The sequence below is a fragment of the Camelus ferus genome, chromosome 19 (assembly GCF_009834535.1).
Source record: "Camelus ferus isolate YT-003-E chromosome 19, BCGSAC_Cfer_1.0, whole genome shotgun sequence".
NCBI lineage: Eukaryota > Metazoa > Chordata > Mammalia > Artiodactyla > Camelidae > Camelus > Camelus ferus.
Genome location: NC_045714.1, coordinates 36921686 through 36942124, shown reverse-complemented (window position 1 = coordinate 36942124; position 20439 = coordinate 36921686). Strand labels below are relative to the sequence as shown.

Below are 20439 nucleotides of genomic sequence, written 5' to 3'. Positions count from 1 at the left end.
CTGAATATCACTCCGAGCTGTGCTCATGATGCCTCCCAGCTCCTTTTTCTGATTACAACCATCTGTTTAGTTGCCTTTCCCTCAATCTCCCTGAGGACAGGGGCCTCGGACCTCATCGCCATAGGCCCAGTGGCCTGGCACACAGTAGGCCTCCATAAGTGTTTGCTCAATGGTTGAACCCTTGGGGCTAGGCACTACAGGAATTTGGAAAGAAATGGTTTCTTCACCAGAGTTCACAAGAACTCAGAGGGCACACACAGAATGGCTAAACACAGTAGGGCTAGTCCAAACCAGAAGGTCATATAAAAGTAGGCATATGTTGCTTGCAGAGAACACCCTCTTCATTAGCTGTGTGTGGTTGGCACTGCTCACCCACAGGGCTGCACAGGAAGGCTCCGGCCTTATGCTGCCCAATACAGTGGCCATGAGCCACATGTGGCAAGTGAGAACTTGAAATGTGGCCAGTCCAAATCTAGATGTGCTAAGATGTAAATACACCCTGGAGTTCAAAAAATTAATATAAAAAAAGAATGTAAAATGTCTCATTATAAATTTCTTTATATTATATATTAAAATGGTACTATTAATGTGTTGGGTTAAATAAAATATATAGTTAAGATTAATTTCATCTTGTTTTGTTTTTATGTAGCTATTAGAAAATGTTTAGTTCTATATATTGCTTATATTATATATTTGTTAAGACAGCACTGCTCTAGGCCTAGTAAGTGTTCGACCCCCAGGGAGGAGAGGAATTAAATCAATATCAGGGACAGGATCATTAGTTCAGAGACAAGTGATGGCTCAGATGAGAATCCTACAAAGTATAAAGGTCTCTGGAGACCATCTGCCCATGAAAGTCAAATAGGTTTTAATTTTTGGTCAACTGACAGTGATTGCCTGGAGCATTATATTGAAAACAGATTCTAAGGCAGGATCCAGGAACAACAAAAAAGAATAGGTGATTTATTAGTGATGTCTGCCATGGTACAGTATTAGAGTAATGCACATATATTGTACATTTGTCATCCCTCGTTTCATCCATGCTCCATTTTTGTTTTATAGATGAAAAAGACTGAAGCCCAGAGAGGTTAAGGAGGTTGCCCAGGGTCACACAGCTAGCAACAAAACTTATGAAGCTGCAGAGGAGAGGTGTGGGGAGAATGGCGTTCCCCACTTCTACCCACCTGTGCTATCTTCATCCTCCTGCCTGCTGGGGTTCAGGGCCATGACCTGTACAGTCACAGAGTTGCGAGAGACGGTGCCACCGCTGCGTCCTGGAGGCCACACCTTATGGGTCTGCATGTGTTTCTTGACATTAGACTTCTGGGCAAAGGCACGGCCACATGCAATGCACTGGAAGGGCTTCTCACCAGTGTGGCTGTGGGAGACAAAGCTTGTCAGCACCTTTGTGTAGGAATGGGGATGTGGCCTCAGCCCAGGAGCTCACAGCCACCAGGAGGGCCAGAGCAGAGCATCCAGATGCTCCTGGCCACCATTCTGACACCATGAGGACAAGTCTTATCCCTGAGGCAGGCAGACCAGAGTCAGACAGACCCTGGGCTCTTGGTGACATTACTAAGCTGCTGAATCAACCAGCCCTGGTGCTGACCTTCTCTGTGGCCATCCCTAACTGTGAGATCAAATATTTCCTAACTGTTTAAGCCCATTTATATGGAGACTTCTGTTATTTGAAGGAGAAAACATCTTAGTTGGCACAGCATAGCACTTGTACCATTATTCAATATTTTCCTTCAAATCAACACACTTTTTAAAAACTTAAAACAATTTAAAATGAAGTTTCCTGTTGTTACTGTATATGAAAAGCCACTTGTCAGAAACGAACGAAACTTGTCATAAAGTAATGAAAAATACAATTATCTATATAATAATATTATTAAGGTTTATAGCTGCATCATCCAATAAGGTAGACAAAAGCCACATGGGACTATCTAAATTTAAATTCATTAAATTAAAATAAAGTAAAAAAAATCAGTTTCTCAGTCATACTAGCCACATTTCAAGTACTCAACAGCCGTTTACGCTTAGTGGCTACCCTGTGGACAGTGCCTTTTGGGGCCTTTCCATCTTTGAAGAAAGTTCTACTGATGAGCACTAGTATAGACCAGCAGTTTTCAACAGAGATTGATTTTTCCCTCTTGGGGACATCTGGCAATGTTTGGAGATGTTTTTGGTTGTCACAGCTGAGGAATGTGGGGTGCTACTGGCACCTAATGGTGAGAGGTCAGGAATGTTGCTAAGCATTCTACCGGGCACAGGACAGCCCCACAGAAAAGAATGATGTGCTCTAAAATGTGTCAACAGGCTGATAAACCCTGGTCTAGAGAGAAGCTGCTGCCTGCCATGGCTGGAATCTGAGGCTTGCTTTCTCTCTGTTATAAAAGATGAGCAAGTATGTGAGAGGCATTAAAGACAGACTCGTACCAAATTGAGGCTTTCTCCTTTGACAGGAAGAAACTGAAAAGAGAATAATTTTCTCACTTATGTCTTTCAAAACTTTTCAACACCACATCTATAAACCACCTAAAACCATCTCATGTACCAATGTATCCCATTCTGTGAGTATCACTTAACAATGGAAAACCTGAGGCCCAGAGGGGCTCCTTGCGTGTTCTTGGGACAAGAGGTGTCATGGTTAGTCCCAAGTGAGCAGAGAGCTTGTAGCCATATTCACAGAGCATGGCTGTCCTTGAGGTCAGCTCTTTCTGCAGAAGTGAGAACTGAGGCACCCCGCCCTCCTGAGAAGCCTCCATCCATTCAGGTAAATTTCCTCCCCCAACCCCTTTCCTGCCTGGACCTTCCACATCACAGGAGGCAGGCCCCACAGAGCCTTCCCACTGCTCCTGAGGGAGGAAAGGGAAAACCACCCTGAGCCGGACTGAAGGTCTGAGAACGACGACAGGACAGACAGGGCCTTGGTCACCACCCAGGTTGAGAAAGCAGTCTTGCTGCCACTGGGAATGCCCCTCTCCCCAGCCAGGGCTGCATAGGAGCCACCTGCCTCACCACGCCTGGGTACCTTCTGATATGCTGCTGCAGGTCGAAATTTTTGGTGAATGACTTGTCACAATATGAACACTTAAGTTTCTGAGCCTTTGGCTTCCCTGCAGCTGAAAGACAAAGAGGGAAGAAGGGGATGCTAAGGTTGGAGGCACAACTGAAGGCGCCAAGGGCAGCTTCCCACCACTCTACCCCTGGACCTGGGGCCAGACAGCCCAGACCCTAGGAGGTCCATTCCTGGCTAAAAAAGACATTTCCCAGCTTCCTTTGCCGCTAGATATGGTCATGTGACTAAGTGTTGACCAATGAGATGTAAGCAAAAGTATTATGCAGAACTTCTGGGAGCTGGGAAACATCTCTTTCATTCTTCTTACTGTCTGGAATATGAAAATTGATGACTGGAGCTCCAGCAGCCATCTTACATGATGAGGCACCTTGATAACAGAAGCTTTGTTCTAGGGATGGCAGAGCAGAAAGACAGAAGAAATAAGGCTGCTTGGTAACCATATGGGCATACGATCTCCAGACAGTCTATCTGTGGACTTGTTTTGCAAAGAACAACAAAATTCTATCATTTTGAAGTCACTCTTATTTTGGATTTTCCATTATATGCAATGAAACTTAATCCTAACTATCACAAAAGGGAAGACTGGAACTAAACAGCCTGTGGATAGGCCAGTGCTGAGGAAGCATGGCAGGCCATGGGCCCACCTTCTGGGAGTCCACTGGAACTTTTGGTCCGTCGGGTCTTCAGTGATGGTGGGGAGTCAAAGGTGGCCACTGTGCCCCCAGTGGCGCTGGTCATGGGGGCAGCAGGGTTTGGTCCTTTCGGTTTGAATCCTTGTTTGCCAGGGCTGTACACCTGGGGAGTGGGGTATACTGGAGCCTCCACACACTGATTCGGCACCTAGAAGGACAGAACAGTCAGGGAGAGTACCCTGGGACAGGAGGGATGGAGCTGCCCCAGCCAGAGGAACTCTCACTGTGGCCCTGGCTGATCTCAACCATGCCCCCACCTACATCACCATCCTAACTCCTCCACTTGGCTCAGTCATCCCAGTCACTCCCAAGACTCCTGAGAACTTCATGAAGCCAGCAGGCTAGAGGCAGCTTTGGAGCCATGCTGCCTGGGTTCAAATTCTGACTCTGCTTCTTATCATTTAAGTGAGCTTGGGCAAGCCTTTTAACTTTTGTCTCAGTTTCTGCATCTGTAAAATGGGGCTAATCATAGTACCCCTCTCATTGGGTTGTAGTGAAGATTAAATGAGTTAACAAGTAGAGAGTTTAGAACAATGCCTGGCATATAGTAAGTACCCAATCAACATTAGCTGTTATTATTGACATTACTATTGCTATTAGTAGTAGTTTGCTTGTACAGGAAGTCAGAAGGGTCTATGCCCTCACGAGCAGCTCTACTTCTTAACTAACTCCCCCTGATGCCACACCAGCAGGCATCCCTCAACTGACAATTGACACTGAAGCCACAAGAAATTACCGAATAAACTATGAGCTGCTCAAACTTAGTCACCACTAAGCTTACATCATGATACTGGGGCATTTTGAAGAAATCATTTATTCATTCATCTATTCATCATTCATTAGTCTTTGTGGGCTAGTATATTCAAAATTCCACTTCCTATCCTTCTCTGCTTTATTTTTCTCTTCAGACTGATCATTATCTAATAAGTTATCTATTTTACTTACTTATCTTTATTATCTACCTAGTTTCATGAAAGCAGGGACTTTTGTTCTGCTTTTGTTTATTCCTCTATTCCTAGGCCTAGAGCAATGCTTGGCACAGAGTGGGCATTCAATAAGTATTTGTTGCATGAACAAATTCATTTATGTAGGTACTGGGCATCTAATATGGCTGGTGCTTCTGCTGGGTCTTGTCTGTTGGCCCTTGGCACTATTCCTACACTCTTCCATGGTCTCCCTTAAAATGCAGAGGTGAGAAGCTTGGAACCACATTCCTGAACTCCCTTGCCAGCATGGTTCTGAACACAGATTAAGTTCTGCCCATGAGATGCATCTGAATGAGATTTGGAAGGCAGAAGGGAGGTAGAAACCATTCTTCTCTGGCAGCCATGGTGGGAGACAGGCAGGTCTGCAGTCATGAGTTCTGGAGGAGTGGTTGGCTGAACACTACATTCCCCTCCTGATTGCCAGCCCTGAGGATGGTAAGGCAGCTGGAACCTCAGCAACAGAATCCTAGTTTCCTAACCCCTGGGCACAGCAGCAGCATCCCGGCTCTCAGGGCCGAGCAACAACAGTGAACCTGAAAACCAGTGATGCCTGCCCACCCTGACTTTTGCTCCTCTAGCCCTTCCCTCAGCTTTGTAAGCATTTAACTTCTTGTATTAAATCCCTCTGCCAGAAATACCTAAAGTGGTTTTGATTTCACTGACCAATACAGCACTCAATAAATATCTGTCACAGCGAATGAATTCACCCATTGGTCAAGTCATTACTGAGCACTAACATGACTGCCCCTGGGTTAGTTCTCATTATCCTCACAGCTCTGCAAGGGAGTTCCCATTCTAGAAGGGAGGAAACTGAGATCAGAGGATCCTATTTCAGATACCTACTATAGATGTACGACAGGCCAGGTACTCTGCTAGGTGCTAAAGATGCAAAATCAAAGACAACTTAGGCTCTGCCCTCAAAGAGCCCCCTTGTCTACATGGGCAATAAACAATGGCAGCTCCCCCCGTCCTGGCCCACTCTGTCTATGAGGCCACCATGGTCCTCTCAGCATCTCACTGACTTAATTTTTCTTTTAAATTCAACACAGTCCTCGGGAGCTTGCTTTATTTTCCCAGGCTAGGGCACATTCCCTTGCAGGCTCTTATAAAATCGCATGACTGGTGGTGGGGTTATCCCATGGTCTAGTTCTCTTTAGATACAGATGCTACCTGACATGGAATGTCTGTATGGCTGGATTCTAGGGGAGTCTGAGATAATGTGACCTCAAGTGCACTACTGTCTAGGAAAATTCTGAACTCTTAGTGCCTCGAGAATAGACTGCTTATAGCTCAGAGCTCCTCAGCAGGGAACTAATACGATACATATGGTACAGGCATATCTTGGAGATCCTGCAGGTTCGGTTCCAGACCACGACAATAAAGTAAAAATCCTAATAAAGTGAGCCAGTGAAATGTTTGGTTTCCCAGTGCATATAAAAGTTATGTTTGCACTATATCGTAGTCTATTAAGTATGCAACAACATTATGTCTAAAAAACAACATACATAACCTTAATTGAAAAATACTTTTTGATTTTCTTGCTAAAAAATGCTAGTCATCACCTGAGCCTTCAGCGAGTCATAGCAGTAACATCAAAGATCACAGGTCACCATGACAAATACAACAATAGTGAAAAAGTTTGAAATACTGTGAGAATTACCAAAATGTGACAAAAAGACATGAGGTGAGCAAATGCTGTTGGAAAAATGGCTTAACTTGCTGATTAACTTGCTCAATGCAGAACTTCAATTTGTAAAAACTGTGATATCTGTGAATTACAATAAAAGGTATGTCTATACATTGATTAAATGGCCTTTATCTTTCCCCATACCCATGCCCATTACAGTGTGATTTGTAGCTTTTCCGATAAAGAAGTGGAATCTCTCCCTACTCCTTAAATCTAAGCTGGCCTTGTGACCTGCTTTGACCAACAGAAGTTATGTTGTGTCACTTACAAGTCTAAGCCTCAATAAGCCTTGAGCATTTCTGCTTACATTATTCAACCTCCAGCACTGCCATGAGAACATACCTGGCTAACTTGCTGGAGAAGAGCTGGGTCACCCCACATAACTCACCCCTCTCCAGGCCATCCTAGAGCAGCCGAGAGCCAACCAACCTCCAGACACATGAAAGAACCCAGCAAAAATCAGCAGCTGCCAAGCTGACCATCATAGACATGAAAAAAATAAACATGTTCTGCTATATACCACTAAGGGTTTGTGGATATTTCTTACACAGCCATAGCTAACTGATACACCTAGCTTGTTACAACAGATATGAGACACTTGCATAGAAAATTTTTTGGAATCTTCTCCCCAAAAGGCAGATATTCTCTGACTGTCCTGAGCACTCCCTGAGGACAGCATGTATATCTGCTACAACCTCTACTTCATTCCATCTTCTCATGGTTTGCATTTTATACTTTTATACATACAATGGCTTGATTAAAGTCCTTCTCTCTCATGATGTGGTACTCCATGATCTGGTTTTGCCCGCCATGGGGTATCTCCAACTATGTCTGGCATACAGTTGGTCCTCAGAAAAGGTTCAAGTTACCCATGATGACCATGACCAGTTCCTCCCACTTCACCCCAAACCCCAGCCTCTGCTCACCTCCAGGGGTGGGTAGGGCTGCATTCCCAGTGCCTGGATCTCCACCGTTCCACTCCCAGCCAGCGGTGCTGTGGCGCTGTATACCTCCACCACGCCATTCCCACCAGGGTTGGGACGCCCCGGGGGGCCCAGGCTCTGGGGTGGGGGTGGTGGGGGCTGAGGAGGTGGAGGTGGGGGCAGTGGGGGAGGGGGTGGGGGAGGAGGCGGGGGCTGGGTGAGGTAGCTTGGCGCAGAATGCATGTTCAGGCTGCTCTGAAATCAGAAGAGAGAATTAAAGTGTCAACGCCTCTTGACAGCAACTGTCTTATTTATCACTGGGGAAGGACATTTGCCTTAGCTAGCCATGTAGAAAGAACAGCCACTCCCCGAGTGGGAACAGCTCAGAGGATGGGGTTGAGAGGGTGCATGGAAACAAAGTCATGGGAGAACTCAGAGGAGCCCTCAGTCTGGCACTGCTACCCCCTTTCTCTATGAAAGTCATCAAAAATGGCCTAGCTTGTGCAGAAATGAGCTCATACAGCAGGCGTAATTTTGTTGTTTTTAGAAGGGCTTGCTTGTAGGACTGGCTCTGAACTGGCATCTGAGAACCTGCCTTGTAGAAGATTCCCTCTGTTGATAAGGCTATTCTACCCACCAGGGACACTGACCCTACTGTATCAACTCACCTAGACCGTTCACATAAATGATGTGGTTTATGGTGAACGTCTCCCTTCCCATCTGGGTATCTGGAGTTTTGGTCATTGTGTCTGGGCGCCTATGTGACCAACCCCCAATAAAGCCCTGGCCTTGGAGTCTTAGGTGTGATTCCCCCAGAAACACTGCATGTGTGTTGCTGCTCTTCACTGCTGGGGGGGAAATGTGCCTTCTATAGCCTCTCCCCATTTCCCTAAGGGGGAGAACATTGGAAACTTGGAAGAACTTTGAATTCTTCCAGGCTGCTGGGTCTTTTTCCCTTGCTGATCCTGCTGTGTATCTTTTTATTGTGATAAATCACAGCCATGAGCACAACCATCTTGAGTCCTGAGAGTCTTTCTAGAGAGTCACTGAATGTATTGGCTGTGGATCCCCAAAACACAGCCACTGACTTCTAGAAACTGATTCTATAAATATGATCAAGCAGTTGGGCAAAGATATCAATACATGAATGTTACTCCAGTGGTTTTTATAACAGCAAAAAATGGCAGTGACCTACATGTCCTTCCATGGAAGCCTGGCTAAAGAGAGGATGGTCCATCCACATGGAATGGAATGGAATCCTTTGTGACTGTTAAAGTGATGATGCTGATCAGTATTTCATTAAAGGATGCTTCTCTTGACTGCTGCTCCTTGGGTTCCACAGTCAAATAGGTTTGGGGAAAAATCTGGGGTGACAAAAGCAAAAGTATCTCTTTACTGCAGGAAAAACCCAGACACAGAGCGGGGAAGAAGTAGAATGCCTCCATCCCAGGCTGATTTCCCAATACAAAAAGGATCTCTTGCTTTTGTATTGGAAAATCCCAAGGAGACACTGTTTTGGGGAACATTTCAGGAAATACTGACATAGGGTTTTAGGCACAGATAGAGAATGACATTAAACGAAAAGCAAAGTAAGAAAAGCAAGTTCCAGAGCAGTACACATAACATGATCCATTTATACAGATGCGTATGTGTGTCAAATATTTTAAACATATTTTCAATATTTTATATAAAATATATAGTATTTTAAATATACTTAAATAGAAAGCTATTTTTATCTATATTTGTAGTCAAAGGTCAGGAAAATCAGACACCAAAATTTTTGGTAGTATTTTCTTTGGGCAGAGGGAGCAAGGGTGATTGACTAACTGATTGATTTCCCAATTTTTATTCTGTAAAATTTCAAACCTACAGAAAGATTGTTAAAATAATAAAATGAACACTATACTTCATCTAATTCACCAGTTGTTACCATTTGGCCACATCTGCAATGTGTGTCTGTGTGTATGTGTGTGTGTGTACAGACACACGTATATACTTGTGTTTTGTCAAGCCACTTTAAAGTTAGTTACAGACATCATGACACTTTGTTCCTTAAAACTGTACTCAGATGCATCTCCTAAAAACAAGGACATTCTCCTGCATAATCACAATACAATGATTACACATAGGAAATTGAATGTTGATATAATACTATTATCTAAAATGTTCAAATTCCTCCATATTCTAATCTACCCAAGTGTCCCAGGAAGGCCTTTATAGCTCCCTCCCACCACCTGATCCAGGATCCAACTAAGAACTGCACACTGCAGTCAGTTGCCATGTCTCCTTATTTCCAAGATTATGAATACTTAAGCTTTAAAAAAAAAACTTTTGTGTATTTTCTAATGTTTTTCTTTTTTTAAATTCTTACTTTTTTATTTAAGTGTAGTCAATTTACAATGTTAGTTTCAGGTGTAGAGCAAAGAATTCAGTTTTTTATATATATATATATATATATATATATACACACACACACATATATATACATACATACATATTTTTTTTCAGATTATTTTCCATTACAGCTCATTACAAGAAATTAAATACAGCCCCCTGTGCTATACAGTAGGCTTTTCTAATGGACATGGAACTCTTCTATTAAGAATAAAAATGAGTCAATACAGCTGGACTGTGGCTGTGAAATCCTAAAGTCATGTTCTGGGTCCCAGCTGGACGTGGTAGCTTCCCCATCCACAGCAGGGTTGGCCAAGGGGAGGCTGACACTCCTGAGCTTGGGGTAGAGCCGGGACCAAGCTCCCTTCTCTCTACAAGATTCTGAATCTGTAGGTGTCAACATGTAGGCCTAGAATCAAGACCCTGTGAGAAACTGGCCACCTCCTTACCTGCACAGGAGGGGGGCCCTGGGGCATGGGCTGGTCCAGGGACGTGAAGGCTGACATGGCGGACATGAGCACATCATCGCTTACCAAGATGTTCCCCTGCACCAGGGTCTGGATCAGCGGGGATGGGGGCACTGTAATGTATGTGGAGATCTGGACAGGATGAGAGAGAGAGAGAGAGAGGAAGGGAGGGAGACAAAGAATATGTCTGAGGCTCTGGAAGGAAGCAGAGGGCAAGATGCAAAAGATCTGGGCTCTGGAGTCCCACAGACCTTCCACCTCTGCTTCTGCTCCCTGCCATGTGACGCTGGGAATGTCACTCCATCTCTCTGAACCTCCATTTCCCTCATTTACCAAGTGACACCTCCCTGAAAGCATATACCCTATGACCCAGCAAAAATTACTTCCTGGAATCTAGAGAAACACACACCTGTCCACAGGGAGCCCACAAACAAGAGCCTTGTTTCTACCAGTGACAAACTGGAAATAATCTTGATGTCTATCAGTAGGAGAATGGATTAAAAAATATACTATAGTCAAGGAAAGAACACTATAGACAGCATATAAAAGATATTGCATGGAAAATCAAATTATATAATAACATGTACTTAATATAGTCTTATTTTTAAAAATCTCAAACAATACTACTAGTGTAATTCCTGTGAGTACTTAAGTAAGTATGTGAAAGTATCTTAAAAGTTTGAGAAGGATTTTCATCAGTAGTTATCCGGGGGCAGGGGAGAGAAATAGTGCCAAAGGGGCTTTGATTTGTAGAATTCTAACTTTTAGAAAGGAGATAGGAAACATGTTATTACTTGCAAACACACAAATTAATAAAAAAAAAATCTCAGATGAAAAGTAGACCTTACAAGAGAGTGTCAAACGTGCAGTGACCATTCCTCTTAGGTGATGTAAAGGGTGTTGTGTTTTGTTTATTTGTTATCTTTCTTTACTGACATCTTTCTAAATTGGCTGTCTGTAGGACCTCTGGGGAAAGCAGGAACCGGGCCCCTGAACCCAGAGTCCCTGTTCAAATAGGACGTCCTTGCCCTCAACTAAGCAAGGACAGCCCAGGCAGGTTAGAGTGACATGCCCCATGTCAAGGCCAGAAAAGGTAGGGTAGATCCCGTCTGATGTGTGTTTTTACAATGTCCCGTGCACTGCACTGAGATGAAAAATGGGAAATCATTTCCATGTCCATCCAACTCACTTAGGTCTTAGAGGGATCTGTGTTTGCCCATAACCAGCTGATTGTGTTCTGAAGTTTTTTCCTTGCCCAGGACTGGAGGAATGTCCCTCTTTCTTATTGAAAATAAAGGGAAAGAGGAAACATTTTCCACTAACAAAACTCATAAACAAGGAGTAAGAAACATGACTATATTCTGTTAGAAGATGTCTGTGGCAACTTGGAAAGTTTCAGTGTCCATGTCCTATGGATCTGGGTGAACACTTTTAATTTGATGTTAGGAATTATGTCTATACAACGGATGAAAATAATGTCTTAGAGTAATAAGAGAAACCTAGAGGGAAGTCTGACCCCGTGACCTGGCATCCTGGGACATGCCCAGCCTCCTTTATGCAGATTCTTTAATCCCTCTGAGCTTCCCCACCCAGGGTATCTTTGCTCCAGAACTGTGTTCCTGACTGAGGACTCCAGAAGCTTCTCCAGATCCCCCCAGCCTGGCCCTTTCTCCTGATCTCCAGACCTGTATACCTGTCTGCATCTTCACTGCCTCCACTTGAAGGTTGAATGGGCGTCTCAAATCCAACATGACCAGCTGAACACTTCCCAAAACCTCCTCATTGTTTTCTCCACTTCAGTCCAAGGCAACTCCAACTCAGGTCACCCTTGACTCCTTTTAATCTCATACCCCACATCCAGTGTATCCACAAGCTCTGTCAGCTCCACCTTCAAAATTTTTCCAAAGTCTCATCCCTTCTCTCCACCTCCACTGTCATTCTCCTGGACAAGCCACCACCACCCACCGCCTGGATTTGTACAACAGCCCCCTAATGGGTCTCCTGGATCTCTCTCTTGATTGTCACCAAAATCTATTATCTGTACAGCAGCTAGAGTGACCTAGTTCAAGTGTAAGTCAGACTATGTCCTTCTTCTCCTTAGAACCCCCCAGTAGTTCTCATCTCACTCAGAATAAAAGCCCACCAGGCCCACATGATCTGCCAGGATCTCCCTATTACCTCTGATCTTATCACTTCCCGCCCTCCTCCTCAATCACTCAGTTCCAGTTACTCTCACCTCCTTGCTGTTTCTGGAATAAACCCAGCACACTCTTACATCAGGGCCTTTGCACCGGCTGATCCCACCTCCTGGAACACTCTTCCCCAAATTAGCTGCATGATGCATTCCCTCACCTCCCTAGGTCTCTGCTCCCATGTTACCCCTTCACAAAGCACCATACAGAAAAGGGCAAAATCTCTCATCCCTGTCTTGGCATCCCCTATCCCTCTGCATTTATCCTGAAAACAGTACATCTCTACACATTTGTTTGGGTACTAGCCATCTCACCCAACTCCACGAGGGTAGTGACCTGGTCTGTTTGTTCACTACTGTACTCCCGAGTGCCCACACAGTGCCTGACACACAGTGGTGCCCAAAAAGACTTGAACAGATGAATGAACAAACGAATGAATGACTACCTGGCGATTGGCAGGAGGTGGGGCCTGCTGGACTGCTGTGGGTGCTGCCGAGGGCGTGTAGATGCTGTTGGTGGCCAGTGAGACTGTGGCCAGGGGCAGGGCACTCCCCTGGCACTGCTCCCGCTTGTGGGTCATAAACGCCGGCAGCGAGTTGAACTGCTTCTTACACTTCCCGCAGAGAAAGACATCCTCGTCATCTAGGGATCACACCCGCAGAGGAGCAGAGAGGGAAATCACAAAAAAAAGCAAGAATAAAGGAGGGGCATCACAGTGAGAAACGGGATCTTAAGAATGGAAACTAAGGGCATTGCATGACTTAATGTGGGAGTGTCAAGCATCAACTTGGTGCTTCCTAGGAGCTTTCTTTGGCTGGATATTCTGGCACTCGCGGGAATATCCAGCCAAATTCACTCAGGTATCAAAAAATTAGAAATTAGGAAACAGTGAAGTGGGTTTGCTTCAAAGATGAGACATTCAGAATCTTTACGCTGCCTTAATTTATTCACTAGTCCCCAAATGGGCTGCATGATCACACTCCTCTGTGCCTTTGCATCCTCCATTTCCCCTGTCAAGCTGTCTCTTTCAGAGCAACTCATTCTGCAAGGCTCAGCTCGGATGTCATCTCCTCCAGGAAGCCCTCCAAAAGCAGTGGACACAGTTCCTTCCTCTGGGCAAGCCTCTCCTATCACCACCAGACTGTGAGTCTCTCAGGGAATGAAATATCCTACTTACTACCATAACTGTAATATTTCCTGGGCACATAGGAGGCCCTCAGTGGATATTTGTTCAATGAATGAAAAACTAAATGAATGATTAGCTACAGTGAATACTATCCATCACTGAAGGCCTACCACAGGCCACGCACTGTGCCAAGCACTTGATATGTTGTGGCAGAAACGTCTCTTGTTATTCAATATTCACTCTTCCTTCTTAGACAGTAATGTGAATTGTAGTGGGAAACATGGCTGTCTAGTTAAAGACTATATATTCCTCAGCCTTCTTTGCAGCTATACATGTCATGTGACTGGGTTCCAACCAACAGACAACAGCATATGTATACTGTCTATGCAACTGCCTCTTAAAGAGAAGGGGTATGACTTCCACTCCCTTCTTGCCTCCATGTTGGCTGGATTGTGGAAATGAAAGTGGGAGGCTGGGGCAGCCATCCTGGACTGCATGCTGAGGACAATAAAGCCACAGGAAAGAAGGGGCCTGCATCTCACCACAGCCACCCCAAATGCCCATCAGGACTTCATGCAACAGAGAAAGAAATTAATCTTGTACAAACGACAAGAAATTTGCATTTCTTGTTTATAACAGCTAAAACCAAATCCCAAGTATCCTCACGAGATTCCTATGAGGTAAGACTATTTCCTCAATTTTATAGATGTGAAAATCGGGGCACAGAGAAATTAATTCACTTGCCCAAGGTCACAGAGCCAGAAACTACAGGAATAAGGATTCAACCCCCAGTGTGTATCTCTCTGTCCCCAGCATGGCTCCCAAGTACTTGAAAACCTTTGTGGAATGAATAAATGAACACACAGACTCACACAGGTTCTAAGAGAAATTTCTTGTCCTCACTGTATATCAAAGATCTGTCCTATAAATTGGAGAGATTCATGCTCAGGCCGTTCTTTCCACAGAGGGGAGGCTGAGACATGACTTCGGGTCAAAGGTACAAGCAACAGTAAGCATCAGGGCTCCCAGTCATTCTCTGCCATGGTCCCCACATTCATGAAGTGATGGAGAAAGAGTGTCCTCAGAGCTAAGCACAGAAAGGCATGAGCCTGAAGACCCAGGCTGGGAGGAAGGTGAGAGGGCTCAGACACCAGAGGACACCCTGGGGACCACAGTGGGCAATTCATTCCCACACACCCCCCCCCAGTAGCCCCACCTGTTTTTCATGGGAAGCCACGTACCCTTCCCACTGGTGGACCTGAGCAGATACTCACCCAGTGGCTGGATGGCAGGTGGTGCATTGACACTCTGGCCTGTTGGATCAGGGACTGCTCCTTGGCCATCCAACAATGACTGGACAGCCAGGACAGTCTGATTGTCCATTCCTGAAGAAAGAAAAGTAGCCTTTTTAGAAGGTGGGCCCAGCATCCTGCTCTGACTTCATCCTTACAAGCCAGCCCCACTGCAAGGCCCCCATGGCAAAAATCACTGCCTGTGCCCTGATATACATTCTCTCCCTAATTCTACTGCAATAGAACCCAAGGTTTCTGGCTGGAAACATGGCCTCAGAATAAAGACTACACTTCCCAGCCACTCTTGCAGCTAGAGAATGTCTAAGTTCTGGTCAATGAGATGTAAGTAAAAGTGTTCTATGGCAGTCTCTAGGAAGTCTTCTTAAAAGCTGCTGCTATGGGACCCCCTTCTTTGTCCTGTCCTCCCTCCTGCTTCCTAGAACAGGAAGACGATGGCGGGAACTCTAGTCACCATCCCAGATCATGAGGACAAGGGCCATACCCGAGGCACTGCAGGGTGAAAAACTGGAAAGATCCCAGGCCTCTGAAGACCTTGTAGAACACAGCCACTGTCACAGCTCTGGACTAACTTTCTCTGGACTCCCGTGCAAGAGAAATAAACTTCTAGCCTGTTTAAGCCACTGCTGGGCTGGGCTTCTCTCTTACTCATGGCCAAATCTAATCCAAAGTGAAACAGCCCCCTCTGGACATCATGTTACTGAGTCTCTCCCATACACACCCCACAAATCCCACAAATCTATTTGTACTCCGGCATCCTTGCTTCCCTTGTTTTCTGGTATGTGCTTGTTTTTTCAGTTCCTCAAAAAAGTGCATAATCTGGATTTGTGGTCAGGGGGCTCTTGAGAAGCTGACTACATCTGTGTTTTACAATCAGTTGTCACTGTTAAAGTTCACAGTAGTAAACCGCCCAGCCGAGTCACCAGGTGGAGGACAGGACTCTTCACATGTAAGTGGCCGGCAAGGCACACTGCCTCCCTCCCAAGTAACTCAGAGGGTGCCTCATTCTCTCTTTCCCCACAGTCAGCCTCTCAGCTGTCACCTGCCCCAGCTTCTAACTGAAGTGCAATCAGAACCCTTAGCTCCTGCAGCCAGACTGAATCCATCCTTTCCCCTGTCACAACACAGGGGCCTTTGAGGCCAGCCCTTCTCTCCAGCCACTCCTGCTCCTTCAGAAGCCTCTCTCCACTGACGGGCCCCTCTCACACTATGCCCACAACTCTCCTTCCCATCAGTGGCTACACACCCCCGGGTCTCTCCAGCACATCCTCCTTTGAATCTATGTTCCCGTCTCTCCTCCCTTCAACAAGCATCCCAAGAGACATGTCTACACCCTCCATCGCCTCTGCCCACACTCCAGTCCTCCTCCACTCACTCCAGTGAGGCTTAAGCCCCCACCATTCCACCAGAACCACCAAAGACCACCTGGCAACATCAGATACTCCTTGAAACACTCCCTTCTCTAGGCTCCAAGGCGCCATCCTTCCTGGGTCTTCTCCCGCTTTTCTGCTCCTCCTTCCCAGCCTTCTTTACTCTCCTCTGCAGTCCACCCCCTAAATGTTTCTATTTTGAAGGGTTCCTTCTGTCTGTCTCTTTCTCCTTTCCCTCTTACACTCTCCCCAAGAATCCTCACTCACCCTCATCTAGTTCTTCCTCATATCTGGAGTTTCAAACCTGGGGTTCATGCTTCCCTGAATGTGTCAGTAGATTTGTCTATCATATTACACAAAATTGTAAGTTAGCATCTGTGTGCAAATCTGTAGCAATTTTATTCATAATAGTAAAAAACAGGAAATACTCATGTCCTTCAGTGGGTGAACAGTTAAACAAAATGTGGTGCACCTGTACCATGGAGTACTGCTCAGCAATAAAAAGGAGCCAACTATTGATATAAGCAAACGCTTGGATGAATCTCCAGGGAATTACACTAAGTGAAAAAAGCCCATCTCAAAGACTGTATACTACATGATTCCAACTACATGACACTCTTGAAATGATAATATCTTAGAAACAAAGGTCAGATTAGTGTGGTTGCCAGACATCAGGGTTGGAGACCAGGAGAGGGAGGTGGGTGTGGTTATAAAAAGGACAACATCTTGTAGTGATGGAACAATTCTGTAGTCAACTGGTTGTGAGGTTACAGGATAGTTTAATAAGATGTTACACTGGGGGAAATTACATAAAGGGTTAATGGAATCTCTCTGATTATTTCTTACAACTGCATGTGAATCTACAGAGAAGAAAAGTATTACGTCAGAAAAAGAAATCTAATTAAAAAAAAATACTGCCTGTCAAAACTACTGAGACAATAAAAAGATCAGTGGTTGCCAACGGTTGCGGGGAAGAATGAATAGACAGAGCACAGAGGATGTTTAGGGCAGTGAAAACACTCTATGATAATATCATAATGATGCATGTATGTCATTACACATTTGTCTCATAGAATGTACAACACCAAGAGAAAACCTTAAAGTAAACTGTGGAATTTGAGTGATCACAATGTGTCAATGTAGGTTCATCCTTGGTAACAAATGTACCACTCTGGTGAGTTATGTTGATTAAAGGAGAGGTTATGAATGTATAGGATCGGGGGTATATAGGAAATCTCTGTAAATGCCTCTCAACTTTGTAAACCTGAAACTGCTTGTAAAAAATTAAGTCTTTAAAAAAAATGCTGCCTATTCAAAACTGACCTCGAACTGAATGGGTCATTCCCCACCCCTAAGTTAGTTCCTTTTCTAGAAATCCTCATCAATAAGAACAGGGTACCACTGTCCATCCACCCAAAGCCCCCAGGGCACCCCTTGATTCTTCCCTCAACTGATCTCCCTTCCCACCCCTCATTTCTAGTCCTTCAGCAAGTCTGCCTCCCAAATATCTCTCAGACCCACTTTCTCTCCATCTCCCACAGCTGTCCCCAGAGCCCAGGCCATCATCAGCTCTCAGCAGGACAACCGCAGGGGTCTCATCTCCCCTGCTGCCACTCTGGCTCCTCCCATCTGTTCTCAGAGCAGCCAGGGTGAACTTTATAAAACATACATTAGTTTGTGCTGACTCCCTGCTGAAAATACTTTCTTAGTTCTACACTGATGCCAAGATAAAGTTCAGAAGCCTCATCTCTAGTTGCTCACATAAACTTTGGTGAATCCTAGACCTCTAGCCCTGCAGGGCTTTGCAAATGCATTTCCCCTTGCCAGGGTCATCTCTGGAGCCCCACAGCCCTACTGCCCTTCCCCTAGCCCAGCATGCATCACACTGTTCTAGGAACAGATTTTTCCTTCGACTTCATCACTCAATACATGAACTCTTTTTTTTTAATGGGGTACTGCGGATTGAACCCAGGACCTCGTGCATGCTAGGCATGCACCCTACCACTGAGCTATACCCACCCCCTGCAAATACATTCTTGTAGTGAAAATTCAAACACTGAAGAAGTCCATGTATCCAGGGGGAAAGTAAGCTTCATCCCATCTTATTGGCCTCCCAGAGTGAGCCACCACTGACCCTGGCCCTCCAATTCCATCATCCATCACGGCACTGAACACCAGCTGAGGTTCTCTTCTTTTACTGTTCTATAATTTTCCCTTTTCTATAATTCTATAATTGCTTATTCTGTAATTTCCATCTGTCCCTCACCAGTGAGTATTCCTGAAACTCAGTCTTTCCAGATACAGGGAGGATTACACATTTCATGGTGAGAACTCTGATTGTCCAAGAAGTTAAGACACAGGGTGGAGACCTCTTGGGAAGTTTGTAGGACTCAAAGACTCAGCCACATACCACTGGACTGACCTTCTTTCAGTCTGCCCTCTAATTATGTGTATACTCATCTTATCTCATTCTCCCAAGAACATTCTTGGGGCTGTATCCCCCAACATCAACTCTGTGCCATGGCCCTGAACTGGCTGAGGCTTCCTCTCCAACTTCTAGCAGGTGCACCTGGAGTCTCAGTGTTTGCCTGTCTCCAAAGCTTATAATTCTCAGAGCCTGAGGACCATTCACATCCTAGGATTTTGTGGAGCATGGGACAGTCTGTGCCCAGAATGTGCTGGTTTAGGTCTGATAACAGGGCATCCCGGCCAGGCACACCACCAGTATCCATCCTTTCTTGGTCTCAGTTTATAAAACTCTGCACAAAGCAGGCACCCAGTGTTTGCTAGTTTGGGCCCATCAGCACTAAGTCCTGGCCTTGCACAAAGGCGGTGCCAATCCTTTCCTGGTCTGAATTTGAGGCACTATGTCACAGCACGAGGCACACAGCTGGTGCACAAAACAAGTTCTTTGTGGTCAGGATATCTGGTTCCGGGGCTCCGGCTGCCAAGCCCTTCCCAGGCCTCGCGTTCGCAGAGCAACCTGCCTCACCTCGCTGTTCCCGGCCTCGCCTGCCCAGGCTGTTCCCTACAGGAAACCCCTCCCGCCCCAGCCCGAGGCTCTTGAGGCTGCAGCTGTTCCGGTCCGGGGCCCCTCTCCCCGCTGCGACAGGGCTCCCCGGCTGTTCCGGGCCCAGTGCTCCCCCCCGGGGCCTTCTCTACCCCGCTGTTCCTGTCCCGTTGTCCCCCCCGCCGGGCCTCGGCTCCCGCGGCTGTTCCGGTTCGGAGAACCCCTCCACCCCCCGCGCGCCAGTAAGCCTCAACTCTGTTGCTGTTCCTGCCCAGTTGCCCCCTACCCGCGCCGGGCCTCGGCTCCCGCGGCTGTTCCCGCCCGTGCCCCTCCCGCCCCGCGGCTGTTCCGGCCCCGGCGCCCTCCGCCCCACGGCCGCCACGCGCCCTGGGCCGGGCGGCGCGAGGACGCGGCGGGAGGGGGCGCAACGCGGAACAGCCACCTCCCCCGGCCCCGCCGCCGCTCACCCTCCAGGGCCTCGAAGATCGTTTGCGCCATCTTGGAGACGCCGCCGCCACGGGAGCCCGAAGCTGGGCTACGCGAGCATTGTGGGAGCCGCGGCGGCGGGGTCGGGGCCGCCAGGGGGCGCCTGGGAGCGGCCGCCGAGCACCCCCCGCCCCCCGCCCTGCATCCTGGAAACCCAATAATGGCTCGCGGGACCCCCCAGCCTCCCGGGGTTCCTCCAGCCACGCTTCGATGACCCAATCACCCGCACGTGTGGACTCCCATCCCCGCCTCACTTGAACCCCTAACTGCACACAGACTACATACCCGCCGCACACACGGATCTCCCGACCATGTTACCCGGACCTCCAGCCACATGACACCGGAACTGACCCCCAAATCTGTGACACAGGACACAGACCCCCGTCCGACTGCATGAGACCCGCCAACTCTGAAAGACAGACCGAATATTTCCGCTGTACACAGTATCCCCACCTTTGCAACACCAACCCCCATTCCCATCTCACTGGGACCACCCAACTTAGTCACAAGGACTCCCAACTTCATGGGATACAGGAACCCTGCCCTAATTGCACCACTGATTGCCATCCCTTGTTAAAGACTTCTCATTCCCCCTTCCCAGAGTGACCTCCCATCTTTGCCTATTAGGAGCCACCCTCCTCTCCTCACATGACTACTGTCTCTGCCTGGTCTTAATCCCTCACCATCTCAGAGATTCCCCCTGGCTGTTAC

General features: G+C 46.6%; 1 protein-coding gene across 2 annotated transcripts in view; it reads right to left on the bottom strand.

The window, feature by feature from the left end:
- Positions 1-19835, bottom strand: part of ZNF341 (zinc finger protein 341) — a 37244-nt gene extending 17409 nt beyond the window's left edge. Inside the window, exons 1-8 of one of the 2 annotated variants that reach the window (XM_032462133.1) lie at positions 19710-19835; positions 14827-14937; positions 12872-13068; positions 10217-10366; positions 7377-7628; positions 3730-3925; positions 3038-3128; positions 1185-1378 (exon numbers count right to left, since the gene is read on the bottom strand). In XM_032462133.1, coding sequence (XP_032318024.1) covers positions 1185-1378; positions 3038-3128; positions 3730-3925; positions 7377-7628; positions 10217-10366; positions 12872-13068; positions 14827-14937; positions 19710-19740 — 1222 coding nt within the window. In that variant the 5' untranslated portion in view covers positions 19741-19835. Of the gene's footprint in view, positions 1-1184; positions 1379-3037; positions 3129-3729; positions 3926-7376; positions 7629-10216; positions 10367-12871; positions 13069-14826; positions 14938-19709 lie in introns of those variants that run through there. The other variant, XM_032462134.1, reaches the window with a different exon arrangement.
- Positions 19836-20439: the final 604 nt, after the last annotated feature.